Genomic DNA, 23,451 nt, shown 5'->3' with positions numbered 1-23,451 from the left:
TCTAGAACCAAACATAAAGGAACAAATTTACATACCAGAATAAAACGTAATAAATCAGTAACCACAAAGTTCCAAGTGACAGAAATAGGTTCAGTTTATTCTGTCCCTTATTGTTCAATCTTTATTTTATTTAAAAAAATTTAAATACTTCCCGGTTTAGGTTTTATTACAAAGCAGATTACAAAAAAAAAAAAAGGAAAGAAAAGAAAAATCTACTACATGGCATTAGTTCTTAATCCTTTCATCAGGGATGGGGAACCGCAGCTCTCCAATTGCTGCTGAACTCCCATCATCTCAGACTACTGGTCAATAACACCTGTAGGGCCACCAATATCTCCCAGCCCAGACTGACATGAAGTCCTGATTCAAAACATGACTGAGAAGTTGTAGCTTGCATTTCCCTCACCACCAACCCAACATCTTAGATGTTGGCCCCTGCATCACTTTTCCCTAGATATCAAGTGTTTGCCTGCAAGGCTCTCTTTATTTTAACCGTTTTATCAGTTTCACTCATGAAGCAGGCAATACCATAGCTGTCAACTGTCCCTTATTTGGCGGGAAACTCCCTTATCCCAGCACCGTGTCCTGCTGCTGTCCCTTATTGATGATGTCCCTTAAATTTCCCGGGTTTCAAAGGAAGCAGCTCCTCTCCCGCCCTCCCTGCCTGCCAGGGAGGAGTGAGGCTCCAACTGTGTTGCTTGGCTGCGTTGCTCAACCAATAAGGAGTCTAAGAACAACTGGGGGGTGGAGCTTGCAAGCCTTGTGCCGATCAAATCAGCCGCGTTGCCTGGGGACTCGCCTTTGCTCAGCGCTTCCCAGCGGAGAGGTGACAGTGGTTTTCCTTGCTGCATCCCCTTTGCCGGGTTGCTGCACTGTGGGAACCACCGCTTGAGGCTTCGTTTGACTGCTGGCTGGGCTTTCTGCCTTTGGCTCGGAGGGGCTCAGAAGCTGAATATACCTGTGCCGGGAAAATCCCTTATTTTGGCTGCTGATCCCTTATTTTCGAGGCTGCTGGTCCCCTATTTTCAAATCTGTAAGTTGACAGCTATGGGCAATACTGTCCTCAACACTTAAGTCTTGATTTCTTGAGATCCCTTCCCTCCCACTGCCAGCTGGAACGGAAAAGTTTGAGACTGAGTTTTACAGGTTCAGGTAAATAGCAGGCCAATGGGCAGTTTATGCTCTATTGTCCGCCAGCAGCTGACCAGCTATTTTCTGGGAGTTGGTTGAAATGAATTGAGTTGGACCGCAGTGAAGTGAAGTGAAGTGGATAGAGAAAAGTGTCTCTCCCTCTCTTGTAACACTAGAATTTGTGGAAGCTGAATATTGGAAGATTCAGAACAGATAAAAGAAAGTCCTTTGTGGAACTCAGTGCCACAGGAGGCAGTAATGGCTGCCAACTTAAAGGTAAAGGTAAAGGGACCCCTGACCATTAGGTCCAGTCGTGGCCGACTCTGGGGTTGTGGCGTTCATCTCGCTTTATTGGCCGAGGGAGCTGGCGTACAGCTTCCGGTTCATGTGGCCAGCATGACTAAGCAGCTTCTGGCGAACCAGAGCAGCGCACGGAAACGCCATTTACCTTCCCACCGGAGTGGTACCTATTTATCTACTTGCACTTTGATGTGCTTTCGAACTGCTAGGTTGGGAGGAGCAGGGACCGAGCAATGGGAACTCACCCCATCGCGGGGATTCGAACCGCCAAATTAGATAGCTTTAAAAAAGTAAAGGACAGATTCATGCAGGAGAGGGTCATTGATGGTTTGTAGCCATAACAGCTCTGCTCAGCTGCCACAGTATGAGGCAGTGATGCTTCTGAAGATCAGTTGTTGGAAGCCAAGGGAGAGGAAAGGGGTCTTCTGCTCAAATCCTGCTTACAAGTTTCCCATAACAGGATCTGATTGGATACAATGAGAACAGGTTCTTATATGCAACAACAGAGGCAAGAGTATTGTTAGCCCAGAAATGGAAGCAAGAAGAAATTCAGACGAAAGAAGAAGGGCAGACGAAATGAATGGACTATGCAGAATTGGACAAAATGACAGTAAGGATTCGAAACCTGCGGGACCAGAGATTCACAGAAGATTGGAAGAAGTATATGAATTATTTGAAGAGCAACTGTAATCAACAAATTGCGCTAGTAGGACTACAAGAGGTTTTGTAAGCAGAAATATACGAAGTGTTACAAAGAAGAAAAAGATATATTGGTTATGATTTTGAAATGTAACAGGGAAAATAAGAAATGCATACTAAGAGATTAGATTGGAAAATTTTCAGACAGGACAAAAAAAATTAAATAAGATGCAAAAGTATGTTTAATTATTGTTGAAAATGATATGTTAAAAAACTAATAAAAATATATCTATATCTATATAGATATATAGATATAGATATAGATAGATACAGTGAGAACAGTATATTGGTCCAGATGGGCTACTGGCCTGCAGCAGACTTTTCTTTCCCACACTCAAGAACCCAAAATTCGGGATACCAGCATCCCTTTGCGGGGGTGGGGGGTGTCCACTAACCAGGGTACACCTTGTGTCCCATGTAGTCCCTGTGTTACTATTTTTAGAACTCTGTGAATATTTAATGACTGGCAAGCTTTCCCAGCTTTTTATTGCTTGGGACATGAAAAAGTGTCTTTAATAATGCAAGCACATAGCACAGAACACACACAACTGAGGAGACCTGCACACTCTCTCTCTCTCTCTGCCTGCACCTCTAGGGCTAGCAGAGTTAACAGGCCTCTCTGCTCTGAACAACCAGTAGAAACAGACTCGCCAGCCAACCCAGCCCTTGCTCAGTTCACATTCTCAACCCTTGAGGCAGCTTCCATCAAAACATCACCAGGATCTCATGTTAAGATTTATTTGCTTGGAAGCGTCCATAAACAGTTTCACCAAAAAAAAAAAAAAAAATCTTTTAGCAGTGTACATAAGCACAGTATAAAACAATCACTGGTAGTACACAAATAAGATCAGCTACATTTAAAAAATAAGTGTGGCCAGCTAGATGGTGCGCCCTGGTAAGGTTTGCTGAGACAAAACCTCCAGGCATGTGAAATCATGCAAGGAGGGCCAAATCTGAAGTGTCCCACTCAACCTTGGCTGTCGTGGAATCCCTGCAGACCAGCAGCTGATCTCGTACCTACGGGACTGCCTTTCCGGTATGTCCCGCAGAGGACCTTACGGTCCTCAAATAAAAACATATTGGAGATCCCGGGCCACAGGGACGTTAGGCTGGCCTCAACCAGAGCCAGGGCTTTTTCGGCTGTGGCTCCGATCTGGTGGAACACTCTGTCACAAGAGACTAGGGCCCTGCGGGACTTGACATCTTTCCACAGGGCCTGCAAGACAGAGCTGTTCCACCAGGCCTTTGGCCAAGGCACAGTCTGACCCCCTCCTTTGGTAATCCTCACAGAACTGTAGCCCAATGGTTGCCATTAATTTGATTTTGAATTGATTTTGAATTGAATTGATTTTAGAATGCATTTCAATTGATTGATTGTGATTTTATGTGAACTGTGTTGCTTTTATTGTTGCTGGCCGCTCTGAGCCCAGTTTCGGCTAGGGAGGGCGGGATATATATATATATATATATATATATACATATATATATATATATATATGTTATTATTATTATTCTGTGCCAGCACTGATCCATGGACCACCACTTCTGAAGAGCCTGGTCTGTTCCATCTCTCTTCCCCAGTCAACCACTAGGCTGTTTTGTGAATACGTGTTATGTTCCCACCCCTTAAATGTTTTTTAGACTTCTGCAAACTGCAACCTCCTCCCCGTGCACTTGTGGTGGTGTTCTTGCTATTATTGTTAGTTCATTTATTATCTGCCCTTCACCTATGTGTTGCAGCATTGAAATCAATATTAAAAATATATAAAACAACTTACAACCATAAAAACAAGGTGAGGCCTAAAACCATGCCCCTCATGTATTAAAAGTCAGGGTAAAGAGGTGCGCCTCAGGCATTCTCCGAAAGCATTTGGGACTGAAATGTGGGTCCACCTTCAGATAACGCAGCTTGTTATTCATCTGCGTGATGAATAAGGGGGAATGAGTTGTCTAGGGCAAGCTGTTTCTCTTGAGACTCCATTAGAAGTTAACCCATTGCATGAGTGTTAAAGGAAATTAAAAACAGCGCAGGAACAGAGAAGCCCCAAATCACCAGCATTTTAAAGGGAAAAGGATGTGCCACTTGCAGTACATAATCTCCCCGGATAACTGAAATGCAGTCCGAACACCAATCCGTTAACAACCAAGCTCTTATGTAAGCTCCCATCTGTCGCTAAGAATCATCAGTTTGCATGAAGTCATGTTTCAGGCAGGAGATTGAAGACCACAGTGTACAAACTGCATTCCTTTCCAACCCCGTTCCTCACTTTTCAAAAGGTGGGTAGATGGAAGACAACTGTACCCACATAGGTCCAGTACATTCACCTGGGACAAATAGGTTCCTTGTACAACAGGTGGCAAGAGCTTCAAACTCAGTAAGCCTTACACTTCCAAAACCAGCTTTTGCATTAGGCTAGAATGAATAGCACCAAAGTGCACTGAAGACCTTTTTTTAGTTATCATCATCAGCTGCCTAGAGATGGCGCTATTGCTTAACATGAACCACTGAGTTACAAAACTGGGGGGGGGGGGGGAGCCCTGAGAAAATTAACGCTTTCTGCTCTCCCTGGGAGGGCCTATCTAGATGTGTGCCCTACCACTGGAGCTGATGAGGTCCAAAGGAATAAGAAGCAGGTCAAATACTGATGCAACAAATGCGTTACTGCAAGGATTTGGACCTCCTCCCCATAGATTTTCTAGTAGGAAAGTTTCAGCAAGTTTCTTCATGCTGCAGGAATCCTGGTTTTATGTTGTCATGAGTTGTAATTGTTTTATTTGTGTTCACAAAACAACAACTCCTTTTTAACACTCAAATGTTTAATCTGGGTTTAACGGCTTTCACCTTTCACACCAAAGCATGGAAGCTGCCTACAAGTCTCCCAAGGGAATGCAGCTCTGAGGAAATACTATGCAGGACAGTGTGGCAGCAGAGGATGGGGGCCTCTCCTCCAAACAGAAAATGAAACAGTAGAGGGCAGGATCATGGCCACTGGGCCCATCACCTCCTGGCAAATAGAAGGGGAAGAAATGGAGGCAGTGAGAGATTTTACATTCTTGGGCTCCATGATCACTGCAGATGGTGACAGCAGTCACAAAATTAAAAGACACCTGCTTCTTGGGAGAAAAGCAACGACAAACCTAGACAGCATCTTAAAAAGCAGAGACATCACCTTGCCAACAAAGGTCCGTATAGTTAAAGCTATGGTTTTCCCAGTAGTGATGTATGGAAGTGAGAGCTGGGCCATAAAGAAGGCTGATCGCCGAAGAATTGATGCTTTTGAATTATGGGGCTGGAGGAGACTCTTGAGAGTCCCATGGACTGCAAGAAGATCAAACCTATCCATTCTGAAGGAAATCAGCCCTGAATGCTCACTGGAAGGACAGATCCTGAAGCTGAGGCTCCAATCCTTTGGCCACCTCATGAGAAGAGAAGACTCCCTGGTAAAGACCCTGATGCTGGGAAAGATGGAGGGCACAAGGAGAAGGGGACGACAGAGGACAAGATGGTTGGACAGTGTTCTCGAAGCTACCAGCATGAGTTTGACCAAACTGCGGGAGGCAGTGGAAGACAGGAGGGCCTGGCGTGCTCTGGTCCATGGGGTCACAAAGAGTCGGACATGACTAAACAACAACAAGAGGGCAACATGAATACTAGACTTCTGATTCTGGCATGGATCGTCCAGAAACAGCTTTACTGGGTTGGAGCTGCGGAAAGAGAACTGGGAATATTGTTCTGGCTGAGGCTTTCTGCACCCAACCCTACCTACCGCTGGCCGCCCGTGCCTTTGGGATGCATTGGCCGTCTTCATCCTCGATGAACTGAGAGAGACACGGGCCACAGGAATACGATCCGGGGAGGCAGAACTCACGCCGCAGCAAAGCACATTCCAGACTTCGAGGACAAGACTCTGTGTGAGAGAGAGAGAACCCATTAGTAATCTGTATGCATTTTGCACAAAGTTGTCACTCCCAATGCCACTGCTAGATGAGACAAAAGCACCACCATGACCTACAGGTGAAACTCAAAAAATTAGAATATTGTGGAAAAGTTCCTTTATTTCACTAATTCAACTTGAAAGGTGAAACTAATATACGCAATAGACTCAGGACATGCAAAGCGAGATATGTCAAGCCTTGATTTGTTATCATTGCGATGATCATGACGTACAGCTTATGAAAACCCCAAATTAACAATCTCAGAAAATTAGAATATTCAAGGAAATCAGCAAAACAAGGATTGCAAATCGAGCAAGATTGGACCTCTGAGAAGTAGAAGCACAACTTGCTTTGCATGTCATGAGTCCATCTCATATATTAGTTTCACCTTTTAAGTTGAATTACTGAAATAATTGAACTTTTCCACAATATTCTAATTTTTCGAGTTTCACCTGTAGTGGAGCTATGGTTACCAGACTTTTTTCAATGAATCCTGAGTTGTTGGTTCTTCGGTGGTGGTGGTGGGGAAGTGGTGCATGATGGGTCAGGCATGGAAGGCAGAGAAGGAGGGCCAAGAGTGGCAGCGGCGGCAAGGCTCGGGCAGAGCAATGCCTCCCTTCCCATTGGAGCAGCCCCAATCCCATTCCTACTTGCGTGCAGGCAGGAGGGGGCGGGGATCCCTCAGCTGGGAAGGGAGGCTTCCCGCCTAACTGAGAGATCCCTTCCCCTTCCCCCCCTTGCATGCAAGTAGGAGTTGGAATCAGGGCTGCTCCAATAGGCAGCATGAAGCCTCCCTTTACAGCTTAGTTGCTGGGGTCAGGGAAGGCGGAGGCAGCCCGGAAGCTGCCCCCTGCCCTACCATCATATGGTGACTTCTGGGCAGCTCCTGAAGCCAGCAAGACCCAACTGCTCTGGGCTGCTGAGACTGCCACTGCTGCGTTTCCCGGGGACATTAGATGAAATCTGGGGACATTCCGGGGATGGAATTTGTCCAGGGACTTATTTGCAAATCCGGGGACTGTCCCTGGGAAATGGGGACATGTGGTAACCCTAAGCTAAGCCAAACAGAGGCCACAGGGGCTCCAGCCCTCCCACTCCCCCAGCAGATGCAACCCAGCTACATATCACTGCTAAACAGGGACAACATCACCAACAGCCCTGGACTGAACTCCATGGAGACTCCATTTAAAAAAACCGCCCTAGTTAGTGGCCATCCCATTGTTGCATAAATTAATGCAACACCGCGGCAGTGAAATAAATGTTGCATTCCTTTATTTGGCCTGAATCTACCATCCACTTTTTGGCAGACACCGGCCTCCTAAGTTCTAGTACTGCGGGGGGGGGGGGGGGGACGACGACGATGACCAAACCCACTTCCTGTACACCCTGCATTGTATTATAAGTCTCTATCTCACACACACACGCACCATGGATGTCTGCAAATTTTCCCCAAGAGCAAAACAAAGCACTGAAAAGGCTGTGGGGAGCAGGATAATTTCTCAGAAGAAAAATATTAATACCACCAGTACATTTCACCCCATATCTCAGATTCTACAGATCTATAGATACAGTGGTACCTTGGGATGCAAATGGGATTTGTTCCGGAGCCCCGTTCGCATCCCGAACAGAACGTAAGACGCAACAGAGTGTCTGCGCATGCACGGGTCGTGTTTGCCGCTTCTGCGCATGTGCGCGATGTCATTTTGACTGTCTGCGCATGTGCGAGCGGAAAAACCAAGAAGTAACACACTCCATTACTTCCAGGTCGCCGCGGAGCGCAACCCGAAAGCACTCAACCTGAAGCGTATTTATCCTGAGGTATGACTGTATGTATATTTTTCAAAAAATGAAAGCTGGGAATCTGGGGATTTGGGTTTGCCTAAGTGGAGGACTTACCACTCCCCTGCCCTGCGTGGATTCCCATTCCTCTTTCCCCAACTAGAATGTAGAGCTTTGTACAACTGGCCTATTCAAAATCAACTTACCCTGTGTATATTGGAGGGAAATAGCATGCGATGTGTGTGTGTGTGTGTGTGTGTGTAACTTTAAAAAAAGCAAACAATGCAGATTTTTGGGGGTGGGGGTGGGGGGAGACTTAAGACTGGAAAAATGAAAAAGTGACAGCAACCAAGACTGATGGGATCTGCCATCCTTACACACAGTCACTTGCCACACAGCCTAAAAATGCTCCAGAGTCTTCCAGGAGAAGGTGCAACTCACAGGACGCGGCAGCCTGCCCTGACATCCTGCTCCCTTCCAGGAACTGTTTGCTTAAATGGGCGTGTGTGTGTGTGTGTGTGTGTGTGTGTAGACTGAAACTCCCCCCACCTGAAAAGCAAACAACCCATGCCCAAATTGCCAGCAGAGGGAGAATGTGATGTGATGGTGTTGCCTCAGGTTACTATATTTTTTAATTAAAAAAAGTCACAATGTGGTAATGCGGGGGGAGGCAATGACACAGGAGCAGTTTCCATCCACCGCAGAAACAACCTGGCTGCACGTGGTGGTGACTTTGAGCTAGATCTCACGACCGTTGGCTGCCTGTCCACAGGGCTGGAAGGTTGGCAGAGGAGAGAGAGAGAAAGGTTTTGCAAGGGAAACCCAACAATTGCTCTTGTTGGCTTAGGTGCTGGGCCGGCATAATGCTGGTGGCAGAGAGATGAAGTTTCCAATGGGGTGGGCAGGTAGCTCCTCTAGCTGTATACACACACACCCACACACCCTGGACACCCATTTCAAACATCTCCTAGCTGTTTTAAAGCATTATTTTAAAATTAAAGTGTACAGCTGAATAATGTGATAAGTGACTGCCTTTCCTGCCCTGTGTAAAATTTGATTTTATAATGATGGCCTCTCTCCTTTAATACTGCTATTAAAGAGTAACAGCAGCAAACCCCTTGTTGAGAGGCCTTCAGGGCCAGGAAGCTGGCCAGTCAGAGCACCAAAGAAGTGCTGGTTTCTGTGCTGGAAACCGCAGAAGGAGAAAGTTGCTGCTGAGCTTGAGGTCCTGCTCCTGAGCTTCCCATTGCGACACCTGGTTGGCCACTTTGAGTACAGGATGCTGGACTAGGTGGGTCCCCCTTGGCCTGATCCAGCAAGCTCATCTTAGGTTAACAGGAGAGAATCCTCACACCCTTCCTCCAGACACAGGGGATTCTCCAAGTAAAGCTCTCAGAACCCTTCAGCTGTCGCCAGCTTCCTGCTAACAACAAACCTATCATGCCGCTGCTTTGCCCTCTGGAAGGTTTTGGCGCAGTTCTGCTTTGGCTCCCTCTCCCTCCTTCCAATAAGGATTAAGCAGCAAGAGAGATACTTCTCAATCTAATTAAAGCTCCAATAAGGTTATCAGCTGCCATTTACAGTCTCCGGTTGCAACTGCTACTTACGATGCAATTAAACTCCCATTTGTTGGTGGTTAACAGTGCTGGAAATTTCTAGAAGGGCAGCGGGTGGGAAGGAAGGCTGGCCTCATTTACCAGCACCTGAGGTTTTCGTAAACATGAACTGCTCTGCACATCCTTGGAACATAATTAGACACATTTGCCAAGAATTGTTTCCATCAGGTGCCATTAGTCATGTTTGCTATAATGGAATCAGAGCCTGCCTGGCACAGAGGGGTGACACAAGATGCCAGGCAGATCTGAGGGTCTAGTCTAGGACCAGCTTGGAACCCCACAAAAACTGCCTTGAGTTCCATAGAAGGCAAAACTGAAATAAGCAAAGCCTCCACACTCAGAGGCAGCCCACCTGCAAACATGTCACACTGACTCTCAGCATGGGGGTAAGAACAGGAAAAAGGGAAACTTTTTCATCCTGAAGGTCACATTTCCTCATGGACAGTCTACTGGGAGAGGCTTGCCAGAGGCAAGAGTGAGCTGAGCAAAGGTTGCTAATCTTACTTTCGGCTAAGGCAGAGGTTTCTGTGCATGTATGTGTGAGTGTATATATGTGTGCACATACAAATGCACGCAACCCACTCCTCTATCCTAGCAAGCAAGAGGATTAGGTTGACCTGGTTAAGGACACATTCTGGTCGGCCAAAAGCACTCAAGGAAGGTGCAGAGCAGGAATTGGTAAGGAGGGATGTGTGGCCTACACCAGTCCCAAAAGCTCAAACAGAGGCAAGGGGACCCAGGTTCAAAACCCAGTTCCAACCATGAAGCTCACTGGGTAATCTAGGCCAGTCACTATCCCTCAGCCTCATCTACCATATAAAGTTCTTGTAGAGATAATAGAAGAGAGGAACAACCGTGAATCCTGGTTTTCTTTTGGAGACGTGGGCATACAGGGGAGCAGAACATTAGGAGTATATCCAGGCCTCTGAGTGTCAAATCTCCAGCACTGCCTCTTCCTCTTCCTCCTTCTTCTCAGAGCAGAGGTGGTGTGGGAGGCACCTTGCAAAGCATCAGTCACCCTTCATCTTCATTTGCCCAGTGTCACCCACACACATACGAATTCCTCTATGCGGATTTGTGCACCCCTAAGGACCTAGCACCCCTATTTGTGCACCCCTAAGGACCTAGAAGGGACGTGGGTGGAGTTGTGGGTTAAACCACAGAGCCTAGGGCTTGCCGATCAGAAGGTCAGCGGTTTGAATCCCCACGATGGGGTGAGCTCCCATTGCTCAGTCCCTGCTCCTGCCAACCTAGCAGTCCAAAAGCACGTCAGAGTGCAAGTAGATAAATAGGTACCGCTCCGGCGGGAAGGTAAACGGCGTTTCCATGCGCTGCTCTGGTTCGCCAGAAGCGGCTTAGTCATGCTGGCCACATGACCCAAAAGCTGTACGCCGGTTCCCTAGGCCAGTAAAGCGAGATGAGCACCACAACCCCAGAGTCGGCCACGACTGGACCTAATGGTCAGGGGTCCCTTTACCTTTACCTAAGGACCAAGCAGCACCCGTGCAGAGAGGAGAGCTGCCATCCTGTTCAAAGCAATTTGCTTCTGAACATGGTCAGGAACATTACCTGCTGGACTAAATGAAGCCTTGGCCTGATCCAGCCGAGTTCTTTGAAAACAGAGTTGGGGGGGTGTTGATGAGTCAAAGCTGCACAGCAGCTTTTTCAGTTGCACAGGATATCCTTTGCACTGCTCTTTGGCTTCAGTACAGTCCAGCAACCCTATGAAGCAAGCATGAAACATGCCCATTTCACAGATGGGAAAGGGGTGCCAAGAGATAAATGGCTGGCCAATGGCCAATACAAATCTTACAAACCAGCACAAATTTGAGCTTGGGTCTTCCATGCCTTCATTTATAATAGCCTCCAAATAATTTATAATTCATTGAGCACTATTTTATCAGCCTCACATTTTAATCATTTTATTGTCAATTTTCAAACTGGAAGAAAGAAACCCACAACCTTTCAGCAGAGACTGCTAAAAAAAAAAATTAAAAAAAAAATAAAAAAAAAAATCCCACAAGGACACACGGTCAAGAGGCTTTCAAAAATTTGGCCAGGCAGACTGGACAGCAAGCTCAGGAGCAGTAGGATCGATGTGCGGCACATAGTTAAACTATGGAACCCATCGGAGAGAGTGATAGTGACCAACTGCGAAAGCTTTAAGAGAGGATTAGATGAATTCATAGAGGAGGAAAGGGCAATTGATGGCTCCTAGCAATCTCATAACTAATGGTTATGTTGCAGTTCATGACTTGCTCAGGAGTCAAGCCGCACGAACACTAAGGAAAATCAGAACTCCCCCTTCTGCTGCAAATGAATAAAAGAAAACAGTTCTAAAAATTGTCTGCCTGCCTGCCTTCCAGAAGGCCTTATATAATGGCTGCTACAAGCAAGCCGAACTCCTGGTGGCAAGGGAGGGCAGGAGGAAGAAACACTAAGAGCTTTAACACAGTCCGGAAAGCCAGGGAGAGGCTGTGACGTCCTTCTGAGGGTTGCAACAGCTAAGAGGGAAGGAGGCAGAGCCAAGCCTCCCATCCTGCCATTGTCCCAGGCAAGCTATGTCCCCCGGCTCACAGACAGCAGGTTATCGTCAAAGGTGAAGCCTTGCTAGCACTGCTGTCTTCAAGCGAAGCAGCAAACAAGCTTTACAAAGTGTCAGCCTTCTAAGAAAGAAGCAAGCATAGAACAGGGGAAACTGACTGAGCTTTGGGAGGCAGGTGGGGTGGAAATGTGCCATGTACTTGTTACAAAATATTTGACTGTAATAGTACCACTCTATTCTGCCCTGGTCAGACCCCACCTGGAGTCCTGTGTCCAGTTTAAGAAGGGTATTGACAAGCTGGAAGGTGGGGAGAGGAGGGCGACCAAGATGACCGAGGTTCTGGAAGCCAAGCCTTATGAAGAGCTGGGTATGTTAAGACTGGAAAAGATGAGACTGAGAGGAAAGATGACAGACATCTTCCAATATCTGAAGGAGCATCTCCACCCCCATCGTTCTGCCCGGACACTGAGGTCCAGCGCCGAAGGCCTTCTGGCGGTTCCCTCGCTGCGAGAAGCCAAGTTACAGGGAACCAGGTAGAGGGCCTTCTCGGTAGTGGCACCTGCCCTGTGGAACACCCTCCCACCGGATGTCAAAGAGAACAACAACCACCAGACTTTTAGGAAACATCTGAAGGCAGCCCTGTTTAGGGAAGCTTTTATTGCTTGATGCATTACTGTACAGTGGTACCTCGAGTTAAGAACTTAATTTGTTCCGGAGGTCTGTTCTTAACCTGAAACTGTAATTAACCTGAAGAACCACTTTAGCTAATGGGGCCTCCTGCTGCTGCTGCTGTGCCGCCAGAGCAGGATTTCTGTTCTCATCCTGAAGCAAAGTTCTTAACCCGAGGTACTATTTCTGGGTTAGCGGAGTCTGTAACCTGAAGCGTATGTAACCCGAGGTACCACTGTATTTTAATATTTTGTTGGAAGCCGCCCAGAGTGGCTGGGGAAGCCCAGCCAGATGGGCAGGGTATAAATATTATTATTATTATTATTATTATTATTATTATTATTATTATTATCATCTAAAGGGTTGTCACATGGAGGATGGAGCCAGCTTATTTTCTCCTGCTCTGGAGCGTAGGACTCGAACCCATGGCTTCAAGTTACAAGAAGGGAGATTCCGACCAAACATCAGGAAGAACTTTCTGACCGTAAGAGTCAGCCAGTCAAACGGACTCTCTCAGAAGGTGGTGCGCTCTCATTCATTGAGCAGGTGGCCATCTGTTATGGATGTTTTAGTTGAGATTCCTGCATTGCAGGAGATTGGACTACATGACCCTCTAGGAGGTCTCTTCCAACTCTACAATTCTGTAAAATTGCTGCTAGCTTGAATTATGGGAATTAGCTAAAAGTGGATTTGAGGTCTACGTATGGCTACTAGTCTGAGTAGCTGAATAGAACCTCAGTTTTCCAAAGTAGTCCACCTGCAAGCCTCTGGCACGTAGAGCCTTCTCTATTTTCTTTTTCTCAAAAAGTAAACGCTGGAGCAAACAAGGCTGTTCTTGCACTGCTATGTCAAACACAGAACTGAAGTGGAAGAACATGAGAGTCTTGTTTCTGAAAAACTCCTACCATACAAATGCACACTTACAAATTTTGTGACAAGTATCCGCCCTCACCCCATCCCAAAGAAGGTCAAGTGGATGTTAATCTTATAGATATTTATCAAGTGCACACACAAATTAACAAGAATAAAAACTAGGACTCTCCACAGTAAGTTGAAACATATGTACTATAGCAGGGGCCATGCCTCCAGTTCTGCACTAAAACAACAGTTGCACCCCAACTTTGTTTTAAAAAGACATGGACGCTCCACTTTTCAAAGAATTAAAAATGTGCGTGCAATGTTTAAACACCACTTGCAACGCCTCAGCCGGCTGCAAAGAGGCTGTGAGCTTAAAACCCAGGGAACTGAGAAATTAAACAACAGGTTTGCAGGTTCTCACAGAGGGTGTTCTCAGCTGTGCGGCAGCAGTTGGACACGTCAGCTGAGTCTGTTTTACACACACAGGGGAGTAAACAAGGGCCCGCCAACCACGGAAAGGAAGAAAGGGCTTTCATCAGATGGCAAGTAGAAGGGATGGTATTTGAGACTGGAACGCAAATAACAGTTTTGGTAATTGTGGAACAAGGCTAGGTCTCTTCAGCCTTCAAAGTCAGAATCTGGGCAATGTAGGTATTTAGTTGTATGTTGAGATTGATATGAAAGTTGTACAACTGGGGGTGCAGGGAAGGGGATGTGTCGTCCCCCCCCCCTTATTAAAAATGCTCTTTGTTTAAGAATCTGGGCAATGGGGGATGTGAGGGCGATCTGGCTGCGACATCTGTCACCCCATTGATCGCCAGGGTTGATTCGGCTGATCTGGCTGGCTAGGCGGGTGTCCCCTTCCTCCCTCACTGCTCCATGTGCATCCCTCCCGAAGCTGCGCGCTCGGTGGAAGAGGACGACCATCCCAGATAGAAGGAGTGTACCGTTCTTCGGTCAAGGGTATACGATAGCTGCGCTCCCCTGCTAGAACCTCCAAACAAGAATCTGGGCAATGGGGAGCTGAATTTTGCAGAGAAACTTGGGTCATTATTTCTGCCTTCAGCAACTATGTCCCAAACATCTGGAAGGAACCAGGCTGGGGAAGCCTGGTATATTTTATACACTTTGCTTAGTGGCCAAGTCAGAACAGGCTTTGAAAGCACATATTGGCAGTACAGTGGTATCTCTGGTTGTGAATGGGATCCATTCCAGAGCCCCGTTCGCAACCTGAATGGAATGCAACCTGCTCCTGCGCATGATGTCCTTTTGTGCGGTACTTCCGGGTCGCAGCGGGACGCAACCTGAAAAGACGTAACCCGCAGTGTTCACAACATGAGGTATGACTGTACAGTTACAGGTTACATACGCTTCAGGTTACAGACTCCACTAAACCAGTAATACAGTGGTGCCTCGCAAGACGAAAAGAATCCGTTCCGCGAGTCTCTTCGTCTTGCGGGTTTTTTCGTCTTGCGAAGCAAGCCCATTAGCGGTTTAGCGGATTAGCGCTACAGTATTAGCGGCTTAGTGGGCTTAGCGGATCAGCTGATAAGCGGCTTAACGATCAGCTGTTAAGCGGCTTAACGGATCAGCTGATAAGCGGCTTAGCGGATCAGCTGATAAGCGGCTTAGTGGCTTAACGGATCAACTGTTAAGCGGCTTAGCCGATCAGCTGTTAAGCGGCTTAGCGGATCAGCTGATAAGCGGCTTAGCGGCTTGGGAAAAAGGGGGGGGGAGGAAAAAACCCCCGCAGGAACTCGCAAGACATTTTCGTCTTGCGAAGCAAGCCCATAGGAAATTCGTTTTGCGAAGCACCTCCAAAACGGAAAACCCTTTCATCTAGCGGGTTTTCCGTCTTGCAAGGCATTCGTCTTGCGGGGCACCACTGTAGTGCTTCAGGTTAAGAACTTTGCTTCAGGATAAGAACAGAAATCGGGCTCCGGCGGCGCGGCAGCAGCAGGAGGCCCCATTAGCTAAAGTGGTGCTTCAGGTTAAGCACAGTTTCAGGTTAAGAACACACCTCCAGAGCGAATTAAGTTCTTAACCCGAGGTACCACTGTACTTAAGACAGCCCCAGAAATATTTGGCGGTGCAATAGGAAGCACCAGTGCTTACTTCCAACAACCAACTTGGTTTGGATTGCACACCTCAAAGGGTTGTGTGAGTGGCGGCCCTCCTCCAGATGCCCCTGCCATCAGAGGCACGAAAGCTGCAACACCAGAATTAGTCCTTCTCTGGGATGATGCTCCAGATGTGGTGCACCCTGCCCAGAGCAGATCCTACCAGAAGGTAAAGAGATGTGACTGCCTTGGGCACCTGATATCAAGTGTCATAAAGGACAGTGAGTTTGCGGAGGGGGCGCCATTTAATTTATTATGTTTTTAAGCAAGGGAGAACAGCCTCGAGTGCAAAGAATCACTTGACCGAGCCTTGGACACTCTCTGCTTGAGGTTGCTCCATCTGCTATCCTGCGTCAAGCAATAACATAACCTTATACCAGCAGCACCCCAGGACATTTTGCCTGGTGGCACGGTTTTTGTCACCTCTCAATGCCAGGGAACCCTCTTTTTCATTTTACCAGGAGATCATAAAACCATGTGAAATTGTTTAGGAGTGCAGCTTCTGTTTGGCATGCCAGTTTTTAGTGTTGCTGTAATTTGTACCTAAAGGGACATGGGTGGCGCTGTGGGTTAAACCACAGAGCCTAGGACTTGCCGATCAGAAGGTCGGTAGTTCGAATCCCTGCGACGGGGTGAGCTCCCGTTGCTCTGTCCCAGCTCCTGCCAACCTAGCAGTTCAAAAGCATACCAGTGCAAGTAGATAAATAGGTACCGCTCTGGCGGGAAGGTAAATGGCGTTTCCATGTGCTGTTCTGGCTCGCCAGAAGTGGCTTAGTCATCCTGGCCACATGACCCGGAAAAACTGTCTGCAGACAAACGCAGGCTCCCTCGGCCAGTAAAGTGAGATGAGCGCCGCAACCCCAGAGTCAGCCATGACTGGACCTAATGGTCAGGGGTCCCTTTACCTTTAATTTGTACCTATTTGTATTTGTATTCCCTCCTCCATTTGATAACCCTGCCTACACGCTCTAGCCCCCTTCCCTCACACCTGGCCAACCCCTCCTCCCTCTGCACCTGACCAAGCTCCTTCCCTGTCGAGCCACTCTCTGAAATGCCTCCCCCCTCCATTAAACCTTGCTGCAGCCACATTTAATGGAGGGACTGCAGTGAAATGCCTTACCCTCTGTTAGACAGATTGCCTGGGCTGCCTGTCACCCACGCTGCTTGCTCACGCGCTGCCCGTAGGTGGCCATGCAAACTGTGGCATGACGACAGTGTTACATTTTTATCTTATGTATGAAGAAGTGATGAAAGCAGTCTTGGGGAACAGCAGAAAAGGGTGTTCTGTTCTGAAGTGCAGGGACAACCTAAACTGGAAAATAAACTTGGAACACTGATTGCACCACTGAGAAAAACAAGGACAGAAACAGATCACTCAGGGTGTGAGTGTGGGTGTGCAAAACTCACTTCATCCCTACTGCTCCCAGGTTCCATATGCACTCACAACCCCAGCACTCTCTGCACACTCATGTGAGCACTGCCACTTGCTTCAAGCAGTGAAATCCCCAGCCTCTTGAATAATTGATCCGGACACAATTTGTACTCAAGTGTCCCCATTTCAGCACAGTTCAGGGTATACAGAAGCCACGGATCAAACCAGACTGTTTTAGGAAAACCCTTAAAGTAACATCCAAATAACTTTCACTCAGGCACTCTGATGCACAATTTCATCACTTCTGGACCTGGGATCAGGGGAAGGAATCTCACATTTACCTTCACTTATTTATTTCATTTACAGTGTTACCTCAGGTTAAGAATTTAATTTGTTCCGGAGGTCTGTTCTTAACCTGAAACTGTTCTTAACCTGAGGTACCACTTTAGCTAATGGGGCCTCCCGCTGCCATTGTGCCACCATCGCACGATTTCTGTTCTCATTCTGAAGCAAAGTTCTTAACCTGAGGTACTATTTCTGGGTTAGCGGAGTCTGTAACCTGAAGCGTCTGTAACCTGAGGCACCACTGTATTTACTTACAACATTTGAATACCAACCAATAAATTCGCTTTCTCTGGGTGCTGATCAATACAAATCACAAAATCAACCTCCCTCCCCCCTTATTAACAAAGCAAACAAATCACTACAGCATAAGCAGAAGAAATAAGACCACCAAGCCATACAAAGAAAGTACTAGAAGACTAACCCCAAACAGCTGGGAAATATAAAGGTCTTCCCCGATGCCCAAAGAATGACAATGTGGGTGCCAGTCCACACTGAGGGCATGACCAATAAAGTCCTCTCTCCAGGAACCCATCAATCATTCCATTTAAAACACTGTGGTGCCACTTCAAACCGTCATGGCTTCCCCCAAAGCACTGTGGGAGTTGCTGTGGGTTGTTTCTCAGCTCTGCTGAGATGCAATTGCAAAGAGATGCCATTCCCAAAGGGGTTTAACAATCAACTCCTCTTTCCAGGAAACTCTGGGAATTCAGGTAAGGGAACAGGGGCCCTCCTAACAAGTCACAGGTGTGAATGTGGCCCAGGTGGGACTTTGGTCTGATTCCGCAGCCAAGTTCCTCTTCTGCTAAGCTCTCTTAAAATAGGGCCTGGGAACACCTGTGACTGAGAAGGCATTGCTGTACTCATTGCCCCCGACCACCACCAATGACACAAAGCAGGAAGGGTGACCTTTTTCATTTGGCTCAGCAACCCCTTTCTTTGTTCTTTTGCAAGGCCCTGAGCAGCTCCCATTATAAGCCCTGCTCTGCCAACGGCAATGGTCCCCCCCTCTCTCTGCCATGTAAGCAGTGTTGAATTATTGATGGTGTTCTCCACAACTCTGAGGAGCGGCAAAAGAGCAAAACAGAAATAACCCTCATCAAGGTAACCTTCAGAGGCATCAACGCACTCTCTGAAAGGGAGAAAGCAGCCTAGCCTTTGACACCCATTGTAGTAGCTGAGTAGCTGCATTTGTTTTTTTGTGTGTGTTTTTTTTTAAGGTTCTATCTCACTTGCATTTTCAAAATAGGAAGCAGTCTGCGAATTCATAGGGCTTTGGGATGCCTCCAGAGAAATCCACTGTCAGGGAATGACAGCAACGGTCCTCACCTGGGGTGGGGGTGGGGCTCCCCAGCCAGATGGAATTCAGGGCTATGCTACCTCTGAATGTAGAGACGCGGGTGGCGCTGTGGGTTAAACCACAGAGCCTAGGGCTTGCCGATCAGAAGGTCGGCGGTTCGAATCCCCGCGACAGGGTGAGCTCCCGTTGCTTGGTCCCTGCTCCTGCCAACCTAGCAGTTCGAAAGCACTTCAAAGTGCAAGTAGATAAATAGGTACCACTCCGGCGGGAAGGTAAACGGCGTTTCCATGCGCTGCTCTGGTTCGCCAGAAGCGGCTTAGTCATGCTGGCCACATGACCCAGAAGCTGTACGCCGGCTCCCTCGGCCAGTAAAGCAAGATGAGTGCCGCAACCCCAGAGTTGCCCATGACTGGACCTAATGGTCAGGGGTCCCTTTACGTTTACCTCTGAATGTGGAGGTTCCATTTAGATGTCATTCTGATGCTCAAGAGGGAAGAATCAGAAGGTTTGGTGGAGCCCTGAGGTTCACAGAAGTGAGAATTTTTAAAGGTGTGGGTGGGAACTAGAGGAATCCCCGCCCCACCCCAAAAAGTGCAATGGTTAGTAAGTGCACAAAAGAAACTCTTTCACACAGTGGATAGTTATACTTCTGAACTCACTCCCACAAGAGTTAGTGGCGGCTGCCAATCTAGATGGCTTTAAAAGAAGATGGGGCAATTTGTGGAGGAGATATGGCTGTCAAAGGCTGCTAGCTAGGATGGCTCTGCTCTGCCTCCACAGTCCAAGGCAGTACTGCTTCTGAATGCCAGTGTCTGGAGTGCACAGGAGGAGAGGGTCCCTTTGTGCTTATGTCCTGTTTGCAGGTTTCCTACAGGCATGTGGTTGGCCAACGTGAGAACAGGATGCTAGACTAGGTGGGCCACTGGCCTGATCCAGCAGCCAGGCCTCTAATGAATGAGATGTTGTGCCTCGGGGGGAGGGGGGGCACTGCTGCCTAACCAGAACCCTGAAGAAGAGTGCTCTATGCTGCAACATTTTGTTGCAAATCCCACTCCTTATGACTAGTAAAGCACTGATGAGTAGGCAAGGATTCCTCTCTCCTTTAACAGTTCACTATGGCTATTCCCTACTTCCCTCCAATACACAAGGATATATTGCTCCTGAACATGGAAGCCCCATTTGAGTCAACCTGCTTGTAGGCTCAACGAAATAAGCTGCTGGTTTTCAAGCTAGCCCAGCTGCAGCTTCTCTGGTGAAGGTTATGCTTCTGGATCCCAATATCTCTTTTGACTCAGCTGCTCCAATATTTGCTCAGGCTCATGAAATCTGCTTGTGCTCCATGAATACACATGAAGCTTTCCACAACATTTCCTCCGTTGCAACAGGAACTGTTCTTACCCAGGAATGAAATATACTCCTGTTCCTTCCAATTACGGGAAGCGAGACAGGGAGAAAGTTACTAATTGCAATCCTGCTGCCTCCCATTAAGGATCCTTTATCACATTAGCTGCCTGCTCTTGTAATAATATGGAGCTGGCAGCCCATCATATAACAGCCTGGGAAGCATCTTTGTCTGACTGTCAGATCTGCCTGCAGCCACGGAAGGAAGGAAGAAAGTCGCCCTCACGCCCAGGACAGGCCAATGGACCTTCCTGATCCAGGAGCCCCTCCTTATGCGATCCCATAGCAGCTGAATCACCCACTCTCTTGTCGTCCACCAACTGCATGTGCATTTATTTTATTACTCATTTGAAAACACTGACACACAGTTTCCCCAGAAGTTTCAGCATGGCTGTTCCAGCCACCAGACACACAAGCACAGCACAACAGCAGCACTAGGACGGCAGCACTTCAGGAAGCAGCTGCCTACCAGACTCATCTGGTACGCAGGCTGAGACCCTATCTGCCCACAGTCTGTAACCTGAAGCGGTATAACCTGAAGCGTATGTAACCTGAGGTACCACTGGGGAAAAACAAGCTACAAAGAGCAGTTTATGAAAAGACAGCTGTTGTAGTCAGGTAAGTGTCCTTCAAGTATCACTTTGGTCAATGACTAGATTTTAATTCAAAGGGTTATGATTATAAACTCATTTCAGCTACGCTGAATACCTTTGGCTTTGTTATTTGCCCATAACAAAAAGTACTGAAAAGTACAGCTGCGATCATGGCCTGACTGCCTGGAGTATCCTCCACACACTTTAAAAATGAATGTTATCACACTTTAAAAATGAATGTTATCACTATGGCAATTAATTTTATCCACTCTGCACAGCAAACCCATAGCCTGGGCAGACAACTTGCGATCACTGTGCTAAAGAAAGAAAGAAAGAAGAAGAAGAAGAAGAAGAAGAAGGGGAGGGGGAAAAACATTGATAGGAAACTGAAATGTGCACCAAATGCTACGCATTACACAATATAGGCAGAAACACAATGATTACTGTTAGCAGTAATTTCATTTAATAACACACACCTTTCTGACACATTTTAAACTCCGAGCAAGCAAATCAGCAACGTTCATGTAATTAAAAACAAATTAGGTAACACACCAAGCCCTGATCCTGGTACCATTAGCTCAAAAACATTAGCCCCACTCCCTGCCACTACCGCCAAGCCTCTGCATTAAATAACTTAATCTCTCCTCTTCAAATATTATATCCAGTTCAGCGGCACGTAAGGGGGGGGGTGGAGGGGGAAAATATGAGCTCTGTAGTGCTCCTAAAGCTGGAGATTTACAGTAGCTGGGAATAAACACTAAATCTCTTTCTTCCTCAGCCGAAAAAGGCACCTATAGCTAAATTCACACAAGGCAGATTTAGAAGCAGATTATACTCTAATGCTCCAAAACAGGCAGGAAGAGGAGGCCCTTCCACAGATTCCCTCTTAATGAACAAGGCAAGACTGTACCCCCCCTTCATCTTTCCTGCCAGGAAAAGCAAGGCCCCCCCCCAAAAAAATCAGGCACTGATGTTTCCCTAAAAGCAAGGGAATCCCCTCCTATATAGTGATGTGGGGGGCAGGGATTTGAGATCCATTGCAGCTTTCTGACAGTACAGCACTGCACATTCTCACACCAGTCATGCAGGTTGCTGGGTGACCTTGGCCTAGCCTACCTTGAAGGGCCGTTGTGAGGGTAAGATGGGGAGGAAGGAGAACTCCTGGGCAGGAAAGACGCGGGCTGCAAATAAATCTCTGTATGCTTTTATTGTGTTGTAAAATCGCTCCACAGTGCCTCGTCGAAATAAATCCCTAAATTGAATCCCTACTTGTGTGGGGGTTACATTCCAGGCCCCTGTGCGCATAACTGAAATTGTGTAAAATGGGGAGCTCCCTCTAAACACCCTCTCTGCCACTCTCTCTTCAAGCAATACCAAAACCACTGTGTCCAAAATAACTAGAATCGAAGCTCTGGGGCCTGCAAAAGGCTGGAGGACAGGCAGGAACCTTGAGACTGCTGCTGCTGCTGCAGCTGCGCCACATCAGCTGTTAGATGGGCAGGCTGAACAGTGTTAAAAAAGGTTCTGCTCTGCCTCCAGTCTCTTTGGGGCTTCCTCCGCCCTCACCAACATCCTCTCCGGGCTCCAGGGAGAGTCTCTTTGTGAGCCACGATGCCTCTCTGAATCTCTCCCTCCCTTTCTGGGTTTGAATTATTTATTTTCCGGTGCTGTGCATACACCAAGTCACACGTAAGCTGATTGCACCTAAGTGGGTGAGGAGGAGCCTGTAAATAAAGTAGGGCCTGCCAGAACAAGGAAAATCAATGTTTTAAAGGAGGGGGGGAAAAAGGTTGGGTCTTATAGTAATGAGGTCAGCTTACAGATTACATGAAGTCAGGATAGGGCCGCAGCCCAGTTGCAGGGCCTCTGCTTTGCATGCAAAAGCTCCCAGGTTCCATCCCTAATGGGAATGTCGCCTGTCTGAAACTCCAGAGAGCCACTGCTGGTCCATGTAGTGGGTTGGGACCTCCTGGTGGTCTGCAGGCTGACCCAGGTGGGTTATAACAAGAGCACTACCACCATGCAAACATATGGTAAAAGTGTATGTTTCAAGGCTGAGTCCAAGATGGAAATGTTTGGCAAAGTTACTCCCTGGTGCTGAGAAATCAGCTAAAAAAAGACTGCTGCCCAGTTCTATGATTGTCTGACTTAAAACCCCTGATTCCAGGGGTTGTTTTTTTTTTTTTGTTTTTTTAAAACTGGTTTACTCTTGTGCCTATTTATTACATATGGTACCCAATGGTGTATGTAATAAATAGGCACAAGAGAAAACCAATGCTGTGTGGGACACGGGTGGCGCTGTGGGTTAAACCACAGAGCCTAGGACTTGCCGATCAGAAGGTTGGCGGTTTGAATCCCCGCAATGTGGTGAGCTCCCGTTGCTCGGTCTCCCTTTACCTTTACCCAATGCTGTAACCTGCCCCTGTGACCTTAGGGTGAAGCGCAGGATATAAATTTAAATAGGCACTTAAAAATTAGTCATCATTACATCCAGCCCTGCGGACGGGTCAGTGCTCATATACCCATTTTTTAGTCCTGACCGCCACCCCTTGCACCGCACACACAAAAAGAACAGACAGTTTTCCTTTCACAGATAAAACCAGGCGCCTTCAAACTGAAAGCCAAGTCATACGCATTGTGGTTTCACAAAGGTGCCTTCACCTTTGGCACAGCACAGATCTCCAAGGCTCAAAAACATCTTTCCCCAACCTGGTGTCCTGTCGTCTTCGTAGTCCCCACACTCTTTCAGGCTACAACTCCCACCAGCCTCTGCTGGCTGAGACTGATAGG

At 47.3% G+C, this 23,451-nt stretch overlaps 1 protein-coding gene across 1 annotated transcript in view; it reads right to left on the bottom strand.

Moving 5' to 3' along the window:
- NPDC1 (neural proliferation, differentiation and control 1) overlaps window positions 1–23,451 on the bottom strand; it is a 54,556-nt gene that overhangs the window by 15,292 nt on the left and 15,813 nt on the right. The window contains exon 2 of the mRNA XM_080991013.1: window positions 5,898–6,038. Within this exon, the coding sequence (XP_080847139.1) occupies window positions 5,898–6,038 (141 nt within the window). The remainder of the gene's footprint in view (window positions 1–5,897; window positions 6,039–23,451) is intronic.

The sequence above is a fragment of the Podarcis pityusensis genome (assembly GCF_964106645.2).
Source record: "Podarcis pityusensis genome assembly, chromosome: Z".
NCBI lineage: Eukaryota > Metazoa > Chordata > Lepidosauria > Squamata > Lacertidae > Podarcis > Podarcis pityusensis.
This window is presented reverse-complemented; position numbering and strand designations above follow the sequence as displayed.